The sequence below is a fragment of the Cricetulus griseus genome, assembly GCF_003668045.3.
Source record: "Cricetulus griseus strain 17A/GY chromosome 1 unlocalized genomic scaffold, alternate assembly CriGri-PICRH-1.0 chr1_1, whole genome shotgun sequence".
NCBI lineage: Eukaryota > Metazoa > Chordata > Mammalia > Rodentia > Cricetidae > Cricetulus > Cricetulus griseus.
The window spans coordinates 48,776,076-48,793,846 of NW_023276807.1; the positions used below are offsets into that span (position 1 = coordinate 48,776,076).

The 17,771-nt window shown below is 41.7% G+C and overlaps 1 protein-coding gene across 1 annotated transcript in view; it reads left to right on the plus strand.

Moving 5' to 3' along the window:
- Lonrf1 (LON peptidase N-terminal domain and ring finger 1) overlaps positions 1 to 17,698 on the plus strand; it is a 32,182-nt gene extending 14,484 nt beyond the window's left edge. Inside the window, 9 exon segments of the mRNA XM_027391236.2 lie at positions 2,499 to 2,648; positions 3,135 to 3,378; positions 3,481 to 3,577; positions 4,963 to 5,077; positions 8,660 to 8,781; positions 11,858 to 12,016; positions 12,119 to 12,281; positions 14,698 to 14,850; positions 17,257 to 17,698. Coding sequence (XP_027247037.1) covers positions 2,499 to 2,648; positions 3,135 to 3,378; positions 3,481 to 3,577; positions 4,963 to 5,077; positions 8,660 to 8,781; positions 11,858 to 12,016; positions 12,119 to 12,281; positions 14,698 to 14,850; positions 17,257 to 17,415 — 1,362 coding nt within the window. The 3' untranslated portion in view covers positions 17,416 to 17,698.
- The last annotated feature ends 73 nt before the right edge of the window (positions 17,699 to 17,771 follow it).

Genomic DNA, 17,771 nt, shown 5'->3' on the forward strand with positions numbered 1-17,771 from the left:
CATGTTCTTATCTCCACTCTTGACGAAGCCAAGGAATTTCATTCACAGATATTTCAATGTAGTAGTTTTACTTAATTAATACAGATGCTTCCAAATTTAGGTTGAACATCCCTAATTTGAAAATCAAAAATCTGAAACTTTGGGGATGGGATGCCATGCCATATGTGAAAAAGTTCATACTTGACCTCATATGACTGGTTGGTCATAGTCAAAACACTAAATGTAACAGCACTGAAAACATGATAATAAAATGTCCTTCAGTTTATGGGTATAAGATACAGACAGACAAATTTTGTGTTTAGATTTGTGTACCATCCCCAAGGTACCTCTCTATAAATACTCCAAAATTTAAAAAAAGAAATTAATTAATGGAAACGGTTCTGGGCTGAGCACTTTGGGAAAGGCTGTACTTTGTTCAGTGAGAACCAAGCTGACAGTCTCTGAGGAAAGCTGCTTTTTATGCCCCACTCAAGAGGCTCTGGACCTGCCTGTGCCTTCACTCAGGCCTTGTCCTTCCACGGTTGACAGTAGTGCTGGCCCATTCAACTTGTTTGGTCTTGTTTGTCTCGGCATTCCACACGTCTGTGTCCATAGAGTGCCCTGTAATGGTTGATAGAAGTGTTATTTTAGGAGACAGCAAGGGAAGGAATGTGTGGGGAGCAAGAGGTGAGAGTTCCATGATCAAATGACTTCAGAGGAAAGATCGGCTCAAACCAAGTTAAACGGGTGCCATCATGGAAACAGACAAAAACTGACATTTAGCTCTAGTCAAACTGACACAGCATCTGAAAAGAGAGGGTCTTTGAAAATTCTTTGAGGAAAATCCTGATTTAGAGCCCTAGGCATGTGACCTCAGTGTTCACAAAGTGTGCCATATCACTTGTCCTTTGTGGTGTTAAGAGTGTGGCCTTTTGTAAGGATCGCCTGCCTCAGTGTCAGGTACGTTACCTCCTGGTGAGACTGCAGACCAGGAGATTGGAAGGAGATTGGAGCTTTGCATCTTCCCTGCTGGTGAGCATCCTCCTCTCTGATAAGGATTTTCTACATCTACATCTACATCTACATCTACATCTCCTTCATCTCCTTTCCAGTCAGTTCTCCAGTGGGCCCAAGAAAGCTGCCATTCAGATTTCTGTCCCCACATGAAAACTCTACCTAGTCTAGAATTTTATACAAATGGAAACATGCAATGTGTATATACTTTGGGTTTCCATTTGCTTACATACTATTTGTGGGACGTTTTTGTTTTTGACCAGGCGTCCTGTTACATAAACACACCACAGTTTGTTGTTTTCAGTTTGTAGTGATCTTCATTTACTTTGTTTCCGTGGTGTTCTTTTGGAGGTGGTGGTGATGTTTGTTACACTGTCGTTTCAAAGCATTTCATGGCTCATACCTAGGAGAGGAGTTGCTGAGTTCTAGAGTAGGTACATGTTTAGTACATTTTCTTTTTTTTTTTTTAATTAGAGGAAATACGAACATGTATGTGTATAGGTTTTTGTTTTTTGTTTTTTGATGTTTTAGTTTTTGCAGTATCCAGGCTCACACTTGAGACTTGTATGTACTGTATGAGAGCTCTTTACCACTGAGCTACATCCCAGGCCCCAGATGGCTTTCTATTAAGTGGCTTTCTATTATTGCTTGAGCACCTACAGAAGACATACTCCAGTCACACTACATATATTTCCTTACACTGGTTTGTGAATAACCAAATTCTGTGTGTTTGAGCGATGGCACACTCAAGAAACCTAACCCTCATGTAGAGTTTAGGAAATACCTTGACACACATAGAAATATAGCATTTTATAAAATGCCTTTTTCTTTCAACCAGGCATTCCCTCTATCTTAATAAACCTGTTGGTCAAGTGAGTGAGATTTATTGCTCATTTGAACATCCAGAAGGTTTGATGGTGCAGCCAGCTGCATTTGAAACCACAGTTGTCAAGGAGCAGTTCTTTGCTCCCAAGCAAGTGCCTAACAATGCAGGATGCCATATGGGTAGTTAGTCAGTGACTGGCTACGATCAGTGTAAACATGAGACCTTTAGAATTTTGTGCTTGAGTTCAGGTTCTTCAGTTCATACACACCACAACACTCCAGCTCCATCCTGAAAATACACTGTAGTGGACCCCTTGATCTGTATTGACAGAGTAGGACCCACTAATAGATAAGTAGTTTCTGCTTCTCTTAAAATCCCTTTCCTTTATAATCCTTACGTTTTAAAAAGCTAGCCTTCCCCTTGAGTACCTTCTCAGGCCACTTTATGCCTTCCTTTCTTTCAAAGGGTTGACCCCCCCCCTTTTTTTTCTTGACGTGATATGGTCCCTGCTGAGACATATCTTAGTTGGAAAACTTTAAAATATATTGATTTTTTTCCTGGTCATTAAAAATAATGTCTCCTACAAATACCTCACAGAATTTGAATAGATAAGTTTATATTGTTGTTTTTCACCAGATAGTACATATCTTCTGTTACATGTTTATAATATTTCTTACAGATTTTGTGTGACTTATTGTCGCCTGAAAACTTAAAGGAAGGTCTGAAGGAGTCTTCCTGGAGTTCATTACCGTGTATTAAAAACAAATCTTTTGGATGTCCTTCAGTAGTGGAAGAGCCTCACTCTCCTGGTGAGCTGATGCGGAAGCAGGTAAGGGGTGGAAAAGATAACCATTTGCCCTGTAATCCTGACCTCACAGCTAAGACCCTACTATCTCATGGTCAAGCATTAAGAGCTGCTTAAGTGCATATTGCCTATCTAATTGTAGTAACCAGATCTTGTCTGCAGTTCTTGATTCATACTAAAGCTCTATCTGTAGAATATTTTCTCATTGACCACCATTTTAGGTCACTTAGCTGTCAGAAAACTTACAGTGTCTTAGAACATCTGAGGTTGTAAATATTTTATTCTCCCTCTAGGAGCATCTACATTAACATCACTGTGACATCAGTAAACTTGATGTCTAAGGCTGTGTGAATACCAACAAAAGTCATTTACTTGCCCAATTTTAGAATTAATAAAGTTCTGTTAAATAATTTTTCAAATGCACATTATAAATCTCCCTTCCATTTTTCTTCTGGGCAAGAAGACTAAAGGATAGTGAAGAAAGTTACCTTTGTTTATTGTGTTCTGTAGCCTCAAGAACGACCAGAGGACGACCCAGAGCCTGTCAAAGGAAGCTTAAACCGTGCTCAGTCAGCACAAGCCATCAATGCAGCGGTGGCAGTGCCTGCCAAAGAAGACGGCTTAAAGCGGGTGTCCTCAGAGCCTCTGCTGTCCGCTCAGGGAAAAGGTGTTTTGCTGAAAAGAAAGCTGTCTCTCTTAGAACAGGACACAATTATTAATGAAGACGGGAGGAATAAGCTGAAAAAGCACGGTGGTGAGGCTTCTGTTCTTCCCTTACCCCACCACAGTATTGATTCAGATTAGCCTTTGAACCTTTCCCCCTAAAGAGTAAAACCCTGTGTGTTTATTTGAATAGAATCTCCCAATGAAGACTGTGTGTTTTCATTAGCTTATGGTGACATCCCAGAAGAATTAATAGATGTCTCCGATTTTGAATGTTCTCTCTGTATGAGGTAAGTGTATCACATTTTATGAAGATGACTCTATTGATGTAAATGCAGTATAGATAAAGGTAATGTTAGGTAAGATAAAGTAATGCCATTGGTTAAGGATCAGAAGATGGAATTTTAGTCCTGGGTTTAGATTTCTACAACTTTGAGGAAATAATTAGACCTCTGAATCTCAGATTTCCAAGTGTAGGAAGCGAGGCCAGTGTTTGAACAGCTTGTACCTCAGTGTAGGGAGGATCTGGTTGTTCAACTAGGAAAAGACTGTGGGAAGTTGTAATGTTCTCTGAGACAGATTTGAGTAAGTATCTAAATTATGTATTTTATGTATGTCATTCTGTCCTGCTCATTGTAACCATTAAGTCCTCTTAGAATAACATAGGATAAGGATTTCCATCGAGCAAAAATTTATGATCCTGGCTGTTAGATGGTTTGAAAGGACTTTTCTCATTTTTGTGAATTATGGTAGAATTGAGGGTTCACAGCCTAAGGCCCATGGCTGGCCGGGCGTTCTAGGCTGATCATGAGTACCTGTAGTGCAGAGTACCTCTGCCGGTAGGTCTCTTCATTCTAAACCTGTTTCCTTATCCAGGGATTACACCAGATAATTCCAAAGTATACACAGAAGCGATGACTCAGAGGTTAAGAGTGATGGCTACTCTTCCAGAGGTCCTAAGTTCAATTCTCAGCAACTACGTGGTGGCTCACAGCCATCTGTAATGAGATCTAGTGAACTCTTCTGGCCTTCAGGTATACAGGCCAGCAGGGAGAACACTGTATACATAATAAATAAATAAATCTTTTTAAAAAAATGGCTTGAAATACCTGTTCCACCATGCCAAGCTAGATCATTCTTTCTCTAAATTAAGTTATTACACAAAGGAATTTCATCATGACATCTTCATACTTGTGTCATTATACTTTGCTTATAATGTTCTTTTGGTGTATTTCATGTAGCAAAGCTTTTATAAAACCACAAAGGACCATTTTTAACTTGATGAGACTGTATACAAATCTAATGGTCACCAATGACATACTTTATTAACTTTTAACTGTCTTTGTCTGCATTTACTGCGAGTTAGCTTTCAAGGCTCATTTTGGATGGGCCAACCTTAATTAAGTGTTTGGTAGCTACAGGTGTCCATCTAGTGGCTAATGCAGTAGTCACCGGGTTCTAGGCCCCTGGAAGCAAGCTTCAGTTGGTAATGATCTTTCAGAAGGACCAGGAGGGCACAGGACACTTAGCATTGTCCTCTTCCCCCTGTCCTGCCCCCTAGGTTGGCCTCCTCCCTCCTCTAAGTAGAGATTTGTTGTGGTCCATTATTAACAGATGCCTTTCCGATGCAAAGGCTCCTGATGTGAAAGCTAACAAGTACTCTGTTTGATTTCAGGTTGTTTTTTGAGCCAGTAACAACCCCTTGTGGACATTCATTCTGTAAGAATTGTCTTGAGCGATGTTTAGACCACACGCCATATTGTCCGCTCTGCAAAGAGAGCTTAAAAGAGGTAAATGTGCATTTGTATCTGTTTATTAGCCTTAAGTTTGGCAAGATGGTTTGGTTTCTGTTCACCCACAGAAAGAGTGATTTCATTTCAAAGTGAGAGCATTATACATTCTGACTGACTAAGCACATTGCTTATTATGAATTGTACTGGCTGGTTTTGTGTGTCAACTTGACACAAGCTAGAGTCATCAGAGGAAGGAGCCTCAGCTGAGGAAATGCCTCTATGAAATCCAGATGTAAGGTATCTTCTTAATTAGTGATCAGTTGGGGAGAGCCCATCCCACTGTGGGTGGTGCCATCCCTGGGCTAGTGGTCCTGGGTTCTATAAGAAAGCAGGCTGAGCAAGCCTTTGAAGCAAGCCAGTCAGCAGCATCCCTCCATGGCCTCTGCATCAGCTCCTGCCTCCAGGATCCTGCCCTGTTTGAATTCCTGTCCCGACTTCTTCAATATGAACGAGAATATGGAAGTGTAAGTCAAATAAACCCTTTACCCCCCTACTTGCTTTTTGGTCATGGTGTTTTATTGCAGCAATAGAAACCCTAAGTGAGACACCATGTTGTTGAGGAAAAGAGAGGTTGAGACTTGGTAAGAGACAGGTCCTAAAGACCGAGCCTGGTCAGAGGAATGTTCAATTTTAATGATGACACTCTTAGGGAAACTCTGCTGTCCTGCATCTCACCCTGTTCCAGAACCGGTGTCACCCGGAGCAACTGCCCCGTCCAACCTGCAAAAGGTGGAAGTGGTCCAGCTTTCCTATGCTGTTTGGTGGCCGCCAATCACATGTCACTACTGAAGCACTTGAATGGTGGCTAGAGTGGCTTGAAGCACTGTGAGCAATGCTTATTACACTGAACAGAGTAGCTCTAAGAAGTGGTAGGATCGAAGAAAGCAAGAAGCATCCATTTTCTCAGAGTCAGATCAGCATTAGCATACTGTGATGGGACAGGTGGGGGCAGTGCTGCCTCCTGGACCCCTGTCTTTCAGGATCAGCTAAGCTTCATGGTACTATGTAGCAACTGCAGTGGGAGCACCCATGGAACATGCCTCCCTGTTTCTTGTACAGAGAAAAATGTCCTCCACCAGTGAATTAAAAAAAAAAAAAGAATAAAGGCTTTTTGAGTGTAGTTATTTTCAGTTATTTTCTATATAAAGAATACCTGTGTGGAAAACACAGTGGTGTGTGTTTGCTACATATGATATGTGTCTTATATAGCAAACTAGTATGTTGAAAGCACACATATGTGTATACACACAGCGCGCACGCACACACACACATAGTGTTTGCAAAGTCGAGAAATCTAAGATAAAGTCTCTCTTGAAGGGTTTACCAGGTCTAACAGCTTCTTGGTTTTTTTGGATAAACTATGTTAAACATGCTATTTTTCTCATAGTTTAGATAATCTGTGCTGTAATTGCACCTGTTTTCAAGTTAATTCAATACATTTCTTTTTTTTTTTTTTCTTTTTTTTTTTTTTGAGACAGAGTTTCTCTGTGTAGCTTTGGAGGCTGTCCTGGAACTTACTCTGTAGACCAGGTTGGCCTCCAACTCAGAGATCCGCCTGCCTCTGCCTCTGCCTCCCAAGTGCTGGGACACCAAATGCCTGGCTTCAATTCATTTTTTATTTAGAAATATTTTGTCTTTAAAAATATTAGTAATTTGAAAGAAACCTTGAACATACCATTTGAATGTATAACTAGGTATTTAAAAATATCTATCCTGTTTCTAACTTTGGTCTTTATCTGATCCATAAGATACCTTATATTGTACCATTTGTAAAGTGTAAATATGAACAGTGTATAATTTGAAAATAATACTGGTATGCTCTACAGTTTTGAATATTTCCTGCTTGCATTTTGCCATATTCAGTTCCCCATTGAGTATGGTTTAAAGACGTGAGCTTTGCAGCAGCTGAATATAAGAAGGTTGTACTTCCCTGTTACAGAGCTACAGTTGGTCTGTCCCTTAGTAAATTAATGATTTTAGCTGTTTAACAGTATCCTTAGCTAAGTTCCTAGGAGGCAAACTACTGAATCAGTGGCTGTATTTTTATAATACTCCTAAAAACCACTTGTTGAATTGCCTAGTCCCCTGCAGCTGCTACGCAGATTTAGACTCCTCTCAGGGTTGTGGGACATGAGTTCATCAGCTGTAACTATGTAAACATCCATTTTTTTTTCAAAAATCTCTATGAAATTTTATAGAACATAGTAAGAAGACTGCTCTTACGAAGTCTTGTGATAAACTCCCATTGTCTACACATACAGTCTAATGCAGTACTGCTCAGGTCCTTCTCCCCATTGTAAATCCAGTACCTCTTCCAGTGTATCCACTGATTGGCAGCACCCATGTCATCTGAGAACTTGTTAGAACTGATCCACAGACTCTACACGACACCCTCTAAGTCAGAATCCTGTTGGGGGGGGGCGGTGTCTAGCATGTGTTTCCTGTCAATGCTGAAAACTGCTTCCATAGCTACCTACCTTCCCAAACTCTTAGGATTCCTGTCGTGTTCTTCATTGGCACTTGGCAGAACTGCTGTTTTTGTTGGCTCTGCAGATTAAAGGATGGCCTCTCTTCTGTGATTCTTCTTCTGAGTTCTTTCTGACTGCTTGTATTTAATACATGTGTATTTTTTGTCTACATACTCTGAGCTTTTCCCTAGTCTTAAGCAACTTTTAGTTTAATTACAGAGATTTATGTATCCATGTCCATATGGTACAGTGTAGGGGTGGATATACCCCTTTACTGTGGGAAAAAAAAAAAAAAAACAGTAAAATACGGAGTGTAAGGTAAAGAGTAGTTAAGGAAGACAGATCCTGACCCGAGAGAGCTGTCACAGACAAGAGTGAGGTGGATGTTTTTTTATCAGTATAACTGCAATGTGGGTAGCAGCTTTTCAGAGCATTTTGGAGGAGCACAAATGTACCATTTATATAGAGGTGGAGATGATCATAGAAAAAGCAGCATCCTGATGCAGACAGAGTGATAGTAACATTGGAAGGAAAATCTAAGAGAAAAAGTAAAAGGGTTGAGTGGTAGTGTATGCCTCTAATCCCAGTACCTGGGGAGCTGAAGCAGGAGAACCTCCAGTTCCAGGCCAGCCTGAACCACACAATGAAACCTTATCTCACAGAAACAGAAACAGAAACAGCACTCCCAACAACAAAAGCCACGCAGAGATTCCATCTTTGAAAGTAGACAAACAGGAATTGTTCTGTGTTTCCGAAATAAGACAAGTGCATTACTTTCTTTGTCCACATCTTCCTTTTGCTTCTTAGAAATTGGCTTGTGTTGTGGGAGATGCCAGGCTGCTTGTTGCCAATAAAAGAGTTGTGCTCGTGGCAAGACAGTTTCTACATGGGGGCTTGGTTCCAGCTGTGTCTCCAGTCTGTGACGCTGGAGCAGAGGCCCAGGCAGGTTTATTGTGTAGCTACAGGAACTGCAGGGTTCCCCTCACTAATTAAATGCAGTCAGAATCAGAGTGTCTGTCTACAACAAAGGCTTTGATCTCTCAGTTAAACTGTTTCACCTGTTTTATACTGTAGGAAAGCAGCTACTAGAATGTGAAATTCTATCTTTTAGTATCTGGCAGACAGGAGGTACTGTGTCACCCAGCTGTTGGAAGAATTAATAGTGAAGTATCTACCGGATGAGCTGTCTGAGAGGAAAAAAATCTATGATGAAGAAACTGCCGAGCTTTCACAGTAAGTCTCTTATTAAATTGCCTGAGGTTATGAAAACAGCAAGAGAACCCTCCCTGAGCGAGCTGGATCCAGCCAGTCAGTCTAGCACAAAGGCATATTTAACCAACTGTTGATCAGGTCCTGTCCTGAGTCGATGGGATCATGGAAGTGCCACCAGGAGCATCTAGGAGTTCTGTGGGGTGTCACTGATGCAGCTCTTTGGGCTGAAGCATTGTTAGAGGTTATGGAGGGATTTCCTGCTCTGACACCAGGCAGTGGAATGGGGTAGAGATGAACTAGACACGATAGATGGAAACGCTGGCTTCCCACATCCTGGAACAGGAGGATCATCAACCCACATTAGCAAGGATTTTAACATCTAGAGCAGTAGTTGTCAACCTTCTTAATGCTGCAGCCCTGTAATACAGTTCCTTATGTTGTGGTGACCCCCAACTAACAATTGCTTTTGTTGTTACTTCAGAACTGTAATTTTGCTACTGTTATGAATCATAATCTGTGTTTTCTGATGGTCTTAGGCAGCCCCTGTGAAAGGGTCATTCAACCCTCAAAGGGATCATAACCCACAGGTTGAGAACCACTGGGCTAGAGACTTTGAATGGGGTAGGAATGAAATACGAAGGAACGACTTAGGGGTCAAATCCTCTGTAAAGATACCAGTAGGGAGAACATCCAGGTTAGTAGAAGGACGAAGAAACATCCCCAGGCGACTTTGGGGTGCTCACAGATGTAGAACCACTGCCTACCTCTGCCTGCAATGTACATCTTTCTTTCTTGTTCTCTTCTCCCCCTTTCCCTGAATATTTTTGTCATTTTAATCAGTCACTTGTATCTCTCTGAATTTCTTCAATTCAGAGTTTTTAATTTTTTTTAACTGTTTGCTTCACTTCTCTCAACTAAACACATTGAAGTACATTGTTAATTTTGTATGCTGTTATTATTTAGCAACTGTTTGTTTAATTTTCAAAACACAAGTGGAGCATGCTGGATTTCTCACTCTTAGAACAGAAGGAATTGTGCTTGGGTACTTGTATTTTCCCAGGCGCACTCATGGAAAGTCTTCCCAGGCCAGTGGCCTTCAGCACAAAAGTTCCTAAGCTCTCCTTTACAGCCCATAGTGATTTGTCCTCCCAAGAAACTGAAGGCGAGGGTGTAAAGATTTCACTAGATCCAAGTGTTGTTCCCCAAACCACAAATATAAGGTATTTTTAAAAAGCAAAAGGGGAAGTCAAAAAAAGGGGAAGGGGGGCCTGAGACTCATGATCTAATGTCTCAAAGTTTCATGCAAAGTTACAAAGTTATATAAGGTTATACAAGTTATGCAAAGTGATACAAGGTTATCACAAGATAATAGGTATTGAGCAAAGAAGCTATAACTGTCATTTGTTTTAGGTAGGGGCTGATTAACACGTCCTGTGGTCTGGGGGATTTATGACTAGCAGATCTAGAGGCCATCCAGTTCCTAGTTTTTTAGGGACACTGGGCCAGGGGCCGGTGTCTACACAGTTGGTGATGTGCTGACATTTTTCTTTCTTTTTGGAACTGCTTGAGGCCTCCTGTCTCATAGTCTAGGATCAGAGGTTTTTTTGCTTAGTTAGGGTATTATTAATTTCTTTATTACACAAGATAAATGACAAATGGGTGTTTATTGGGGAACACTTACACAGATATTAATGAAGAACCATGGAGTGCTTCTCTGCCCTTCCTCTGGAATCAGCTGACCCAATCGAAAAAGCCTTAGCTTCCCTTCTTCCGCCAGAAGCCACGCCCGTAGGGGGTGTGGCCACTGCTACAGGTTCACCAGCAAGACGCCTACAAGAAACTGCTGTTTTATGATGGAAGATACTGGGATGAAGACTCTGCCTCTCTTTGAAACTCAACAGAAACCTAGATTAGAGAAATGTGGTAACACTGCAGATGTGAAGCATAGTGGTGAAGCTAGCGCAGTCTTGTGAGAAAGTGAGGAAGTTGCAGAAGCAGCTAGTGAAGAGCTGAGAGTGATGCCCGGACGCTAGGGGCATCTGTGCTTGCTAGCAGGACTGTACTGCTTTTTTTGTTTTTGTTTTTTTTAACTTGGTCTTTGTATTAAGCATCACATGTCCTTAGGTCATTAGTAGTCATGTAGCAGCAACATGTAAAGGGATCAGAAGCAAAGCTACAGCCTCAGAGTGTGTGCTCCACGACCTTATTGAAGTATACTTCAGCAGACATAGAACATGCTGGTTGCATTGTTCCCCATCATCCTCTTCTTGACAGTGCGGGTCACCCTGTGAGTCAGTACAGCCCTGGGCCTCCTAGTGGGCAGCATGGCACTCCATCGTTAGCCACCTCACACTTGCCCCATGCTTTACAGTCTCTTCTTCTAACTGCCAGCTTCCAGCTACTCCCCACAGTGCTGCTGTGAAATGCATTTCTGCATCTGTAGGGTTGTTTCTAAAAGGAAAATTCTTAATCCAAAGAAACAGGAACACTTTCTACCCCAAAACCTGTGGGATTTCTGCTGTGGAGCCCAATGCTTGGATGTGCATTTCCGTCTCTGCAGCACCTGGGCATTGTCCTTGCTGCCTTACTGTTCACAATCTGCCAGAAGAAAGGCAACTGTCATTTTAGTTACCTGGCAAAAATATGATTTTGTTGAATTATCTCCATTGATAACTTGAAAAATATCATGCTTAAGAATTTTTGTTCATTTTAGGAGCTCATTTTTTTCTCCATGTTTTATGGGTAAAAGCTATAACTCTTTCCTGCATCCTAAGTATTTTAAACAAGCTCTCAAGTTATGATAAATTTCCTTTTGATTCTTAAAAATAGCTCTATATTGATACCTACTTTTTTAGAATTCAAGCTTATAAATAAGAGGGACATAATCAGATGTTCAGTCTCAGGGTTGCAGCAATGTGAACTTGAGGAGGGGGAACTGCTTCCTGTTCTAGCTAGGAATTGAGAGCACATACTTAAAATAGATTTTGTTGTTGTTGTTGTATCAGTTTTTTTTTTTTTTTCTTTTTTTGCTGTTGTAAGCCTGATGTGGTTTTGCCATCTGATTTGGTCTATAACAATGAAATTTCTTCTCCTTCAGCTTGACCAAGAATGTCCCAATATTTGTTTGCACTATGGCCTATCCCACTGTGCCTTGCCCTCTCCATGTATTTGAGCCCAGATACAGGCTCATGATTCGAAGAAGTATACAGACTGGAACCAAGCAGTTTGGAATGTGTGTCAGCGATACACAGAACAGGTAGATTCCTTGTGAACTTTGATATCTTTGTTTACACTGGAATTTCCTTTGTGTTTGAATGAGGCTTTACACACTTATGCTTAAACACTGTTTTTCTTTTAGTTTTGCAGATTATGGTTGTATGTTACAAATTCGAAATGTGCATTTCTTACCTGATGGAAGGTCTGTGGTTGACACGGTTGGAGGAAAGCGGTTTAGAGTTTTAAAAAGAGGAATGAAAGATGGATATTGCACTGCAGACATTGAATATCTGGAAGATGTTAAGGTATTAAAAATGTTCTTTTCTGATGTGTTCTGGTCTGCTGCATCATAGGGCCTGGTACCTACAGATAGGTGAGGTTTTCTAGGCACTCGTCATTGCTGATAGTAAGGATTAACTCTAGTTGCCTTTCCTTTGTCTTGCTCTTGAATCGTTTGCCCATTCAAGAGAACATGGGGCTGAGAATCTACAACCTCATCATGTTCCAGGCATCCCAGGCGGTATGGTGCCTAGACCCCACTTAACGCTTCTTCATACTGTATTCGCAGTAATCACCTAACAGTAACAGTTGACTGGATTGAACTTCCAGCTCATCGAAGTTTTAAGTTTGTGAATCTCTTACCTTATTTTATTTTGATTCATTAATATTTAAAACTTACATCATTCACAGATTAAAATTTAATGTGAAAGTAAACACAAAATTCTTTAATAGTTGCTCTGTGTGTTAGGGATTTTCCTGGGTCAGAGACAATCTTAACTATGAAATAAATACAATTGGATGCTGCTTTAAAATGGTGGTATGTCCTAGGTCAGACATTGCCCATGTATACAGACTGCTGATAGCTTTCCTAAGGAGGGTTATGGTGGTCGGCATCTCTCCTAGACAGGGGTGATGCGGCCTCTTGTTGTTTTCAGGACCCAGTTTAGCAGCTGGAATTAAAGTACCAGAAAGTGGTTGCTGTTTTCAGTAGCAAGTTGAAAGGCAAGGTAAAATACAGGTCTTACAGTCTCCCTGTTCACTGGTCTACTTTGGCACTTCATTTCAGTCTGTTGGGCCTGGGCATCCTCACACAGAGTTCTTAGAGTTTTCAGAACTCTGAGACAGTTAACAGCAGGAGAGAGAGTGAGAGCTGTTCACTTGCTCAGGAACCTGTGATGTGAAACAGAAGTGATTGACGGCTGACTGACTCCACGAGCTGTGCCTTCTTGCACCATGCTGCCTCTCTGGCGATATCAGACTGTCCTGATGTTGCCTGTTCTCTCTTATAAAGATGCCATGTGGGAAGAGGCAGAGGCAGGCAGATCTCTGAGTTCGAAGCCAGCCTGGTCTACATAGTGAGTTTCAGGACAGATGGGATTACATAGAGGGACTCTGCCTCAAACAGACAAACAAAATTGTGGTGGTAATTCTATTTTCTGTAATATCTAATGAAATTTTAAGCTCTAGTTAATTGTTGTAGCAGTGCCCTTAACTTTAAAAAAGCTTGCCTTTGAAATTTCTGTTTGCTTCTTGGCTTTTTTTTTTTTTTTTCCTCAAATGCACAGCTCTTTACTGTCTTAACATTTTTAAGCACAGCTCATGGATATATCATGTTCCACAAATCACAACTGATTTTAATGCTTAGTTTCAATTTTCATGTTTTTAGAAATCACATGAGTGGCCTCTTGTGTCTTGTGTCTTTTGTATTTCAAAATCTTCCTGAGTCCCTTCATTGTTTTGTGTTAGTCATCCTTTGAAACATGGAATTCTGAATCAGCCTGCTTTTTAAAATCGTTCATTCATTCATTCATTCATTCATTCATTCATTCATTCATTCGCTTTGTGTGGAGACAGTAGCACTCGTGTGCCATGGTACTCATGTGCAGTTCAGAGGACAACTTTTAGAAGTCAGTTCTGTCTTTTAACATGTGTGTCCCCAGCCAGGTTGTCAGTTTCTGCAGCAAGCCCCTTTACCTGGGAAACTATCTTGCAGTCACCTGCCTGCTGTTTGTTCAAATGAATTAGTGTACCTGTGACAGAGTATATCCAGGCACATAGACAGTGGGACAGGAACATGGTAACGCCTGTTAAAATGCATGAGTTCCTTGATCATCCACCTGTATTCTGTGAGCCTCCTGACTGGAAGATGCTTTTCATTTTACAGTCACCATTAGGTGGTCTAAAGGGTTCATGGAGGGGTTAATGCAGGGACCCACAGCCTTTATTGCAGAAGTTGAAAATTGCATACTCTGTCCTCTACATTTTGATTTGCCAATTCAGGGGCAACTGTTTTGGCTGTGTTTGTGTTTTTATGTTTTGACCCAGTTCTCTGGTGAAAGATGTGTTTATGTTGCCCTCCTGATACTGCTTACTGCCATGCAGTCTGTACCCTAGGTGACCCGTTTTTCTTTTTATCATAGCAACTGTTTTATTCCAAATTCGTGTAGACCTTTGAAGCAGAACTCATTGTCCACCGTCCTTTCCTAGGTTGTCAGTCAGGCTGCTGCCTGCTCTCAGTGGAGATCAGGCTGTGCTCTTTCCAGTGAGTCCTATTAGGACCCTGTAAGGCAGAAATGTAAGCTGTTACTGCAAGAGGCTGTCACTCTGATAATCCAGCACTGATGCAGACAGTCCTTCATTCTCCAATGCTTTTTGTGTTCTGTGTGGTTGATGCTAAGGGCTAGGGAACTGGACATAGATCTCACCAACTGTTCTTTCTAGATTGAGAATGGAGATGAAATACAGAGTCTGAGAGAGCTTCACGACTTGGTATACTCGCAAGCCTGCAGCTGGTTTCAGAATCTAAGAGACAGATTTCGAAGCCAAATCCTTCAACACTTTGGGTCAATGCCTGAAAGGGAGGAAAACCTCCAGGTAAGAAGGCTTTGGTGTCACTACTGACGATCTCACTTTTTCATTAACTTCCAGTGAATAACTTCACTCGTTTCCTTGCTTTATTTTCTTTGACCCTGTCTTTAGAATTACAAGTGTATTCCCTAGCACATTGGTATCTACTCCATGTAGTATACACAAGGATGCCTATAGGAAAGGAGGACCACAGAGGGAGGAAGGGCTTGTCCGAGGATTTCCAGAGGTCGAAAGATTTAAAATGGGATGCTAGCCTCCATTAAACTGTGACTCTGAGGCCACTGTACCCCCAGCTCATCAGCTGTCACTTTGACAATTGAGAGATGTATGGTTTTTAAAAAAGTCTGCTCACTGCTCCTTTCATCCCTTATGTCATATTCACATTTCAATTCACTTTGGTCTATTTGTGTTTAACATTTCCCTTATCATAAAACTATCACTCTCGGAGTCCTGCTCAAGTACCGGGGGTTTACATTAAAACTGAACCTGATCAGTAATGTGGTTTAGATTCCTTCCATGCGTGGAGCTCTGCAGCAGCAATTGCAGAAACCATAAGGAGTCCCTTACCTTGGGGAATCCAATCACAGACCCATGGAGAAACCAGTGTTAGGCACAGCATTTTGAACTGAATAAAAATATTTAGGGTTAAAAGATGGTAATTTCAGGGGCTGGAGAGATGGCTCAGAGGTTAAGAGCACTGGCTCTTCTTCCGTAGTTCTTGAGTTCAATTCTCACAACCATCCATTATGAGATCTGGTTCCCTCTTCTGGTGTGCAGATATACATGGAAGCAGAATGTTGTATACATAATAAATAAATAAAATCTTTTTTAAAAAGATGGTAATTTCATAGTAAAACAGATGTAAATATACAAAGATCCATCGGTAATAGATCCCACCTCTCATTCCAGTCTTCAAAGGTTGCTCTGAGACCATCAAATCTCAGTGCTTCTCTTCCTCTGAGGACAGGACCCATGTTCTGTCCAGTCCAGTTATACCATGTCTTTCCCCATTTAGGTGTTGAATCTGGTTAAACAGTATAGAAACAGGCTTTCATAAGACATATGGAATAGTACATTTAAAATCTCCAGAAGAAAATCTTTCTTTATGAAGAAAATCTTCATAAAGATCTGGCGGTACTTCCCATTGCCCTCACTTCTCTCCAATAGTTCAGTCGCTGTCACTGGCTTCCGTTAATGTCAGGGAGACAAAGCAGCCACTGTGCTGTGTGTAGTCCAGGTATGAGAACATTGTACGATGCAGCCACTGGAGATGGGAGGAGTGAAGGTCAGTGGCAACGGCCCCGGAAGTCACAGAAGCTCACAGTGATTCCTCTGGAACGGCAGAGTGCCATACTTCACACAAATTGTGAGGAAAGTACCACAGTTTTAGGGCCCTAGGGAGTGCATGTCTGTCTGCCAGTCAGCAGCAGTGGAGTGGGTGATTTTCTATAATTCTCTGGAACACCCCTACACACACACACACACACACACACACACACACACACACACACACACACACACACACTGCAAGAGTTTCCAAAGAATAATGATGTCTTTTCCAGTTTCTGCACATGCTAAGAGTGCCATTGGCCTGGTGGAGTTTAACCTGGAGATACGTGGAGGACAGGAGTCTGGGAAACAGTCTCTGGGATGTAGTAGGGAGTAGACATGAAGCAGAGTTGAGAACAGACAGTACATGGAGCCATCCCATAAGCACTGTTGTGGTTCCTTTGTCCTTCTGAAAGTTGGTGTCCCATGCCTTGTGAACCCCAGTACAGTGAACAATAAGGGAGGCTTCCGAATCCTATTGTGTGGATGTGTTGTCTCGGTGGCTGCTCCTGAAATATGCAGGAACTGCCTTGCCAGAAACATGTCAGTTTTTTCAAAATGGGAAGCCAAGTTATTCTTCTTTTTTAGGATTCTAATTTTTGAGTAAAATTTCAAAGTATCATTTAACTTTCTGTAGTGTTTAAAATAGCCAGGTTTGGCCCCATGAGGCATTTGAGGCTGTCTAGAGACGTTTTGACTGTCAGAGCTGGAAAGGTGTGTTAGTGTGTAGTGGGTGGCAGTCCCGGGCACCTGCTGATGGACCGCAAAGTGCCACACTGTGGCACACAGTGAAGGATCCCAGGCCCCAAATGTCAGCAACCGGAGGCTCAGAGCCTGATCTTGCATTGACAAGGGAAACAGTAGACTGTGGAATCAGGGCAGGATTAAAATCCTGACTCCATAGCATGCGTGAGCTGAGAGACTATGGATGATTACATCACAGTTCTCATCACAGTTCCTCGGTGTCTGTGGGTTCAGTAATCGCCTGCCTTATACGATGAAGAGCCTTGGTAGTACCTGGCACGTAGATTAGTTTCTACTGTTACATTCTCTTAACAGTCTGAACTGTTTGGTTGGTTTTAGGCAACCCCCAATGGCCCTGCATGGTGTTGGTGGCTGCTGGCAGTCCTTCCTGTAGACCCTCGGTATCAGCTCTCCGTGCTGTCAATGAAGTCCCTGGAGGAACGGCTGACAAAGATACAGCATATCCTGACTTACTTTTCTAGAGACCAGTCTAAGTAATGAACTGCTTGGATCTCACCTAGCTTGCTCTTAGCCCTGAGGCTGAGAAGCGGTTGGATCTCATTCTAAAGTCACCCTAATCTGGCCCCGTTGTAGGCCAGATTGTCCGCTGCCTTTGCACACCCAGTGCTGGTTTAGAAATTAAGGAAACATTTTTCTTTTTTTTTTTGTTTTTCTTCAACCTCCTGAATCTTGTGGATCTGCAAATGAATACCTTCAACTAGGTCCCAGACCACTAAGAACTTGCACAGAAAACACACATGGAACGTGTGTTAAACCTCTACATTGTGATGAAGTTGCACTATGTACCATATTCTAACTGAACTAAGTACTCGTGTGTGTATGGTGTGTGCGTG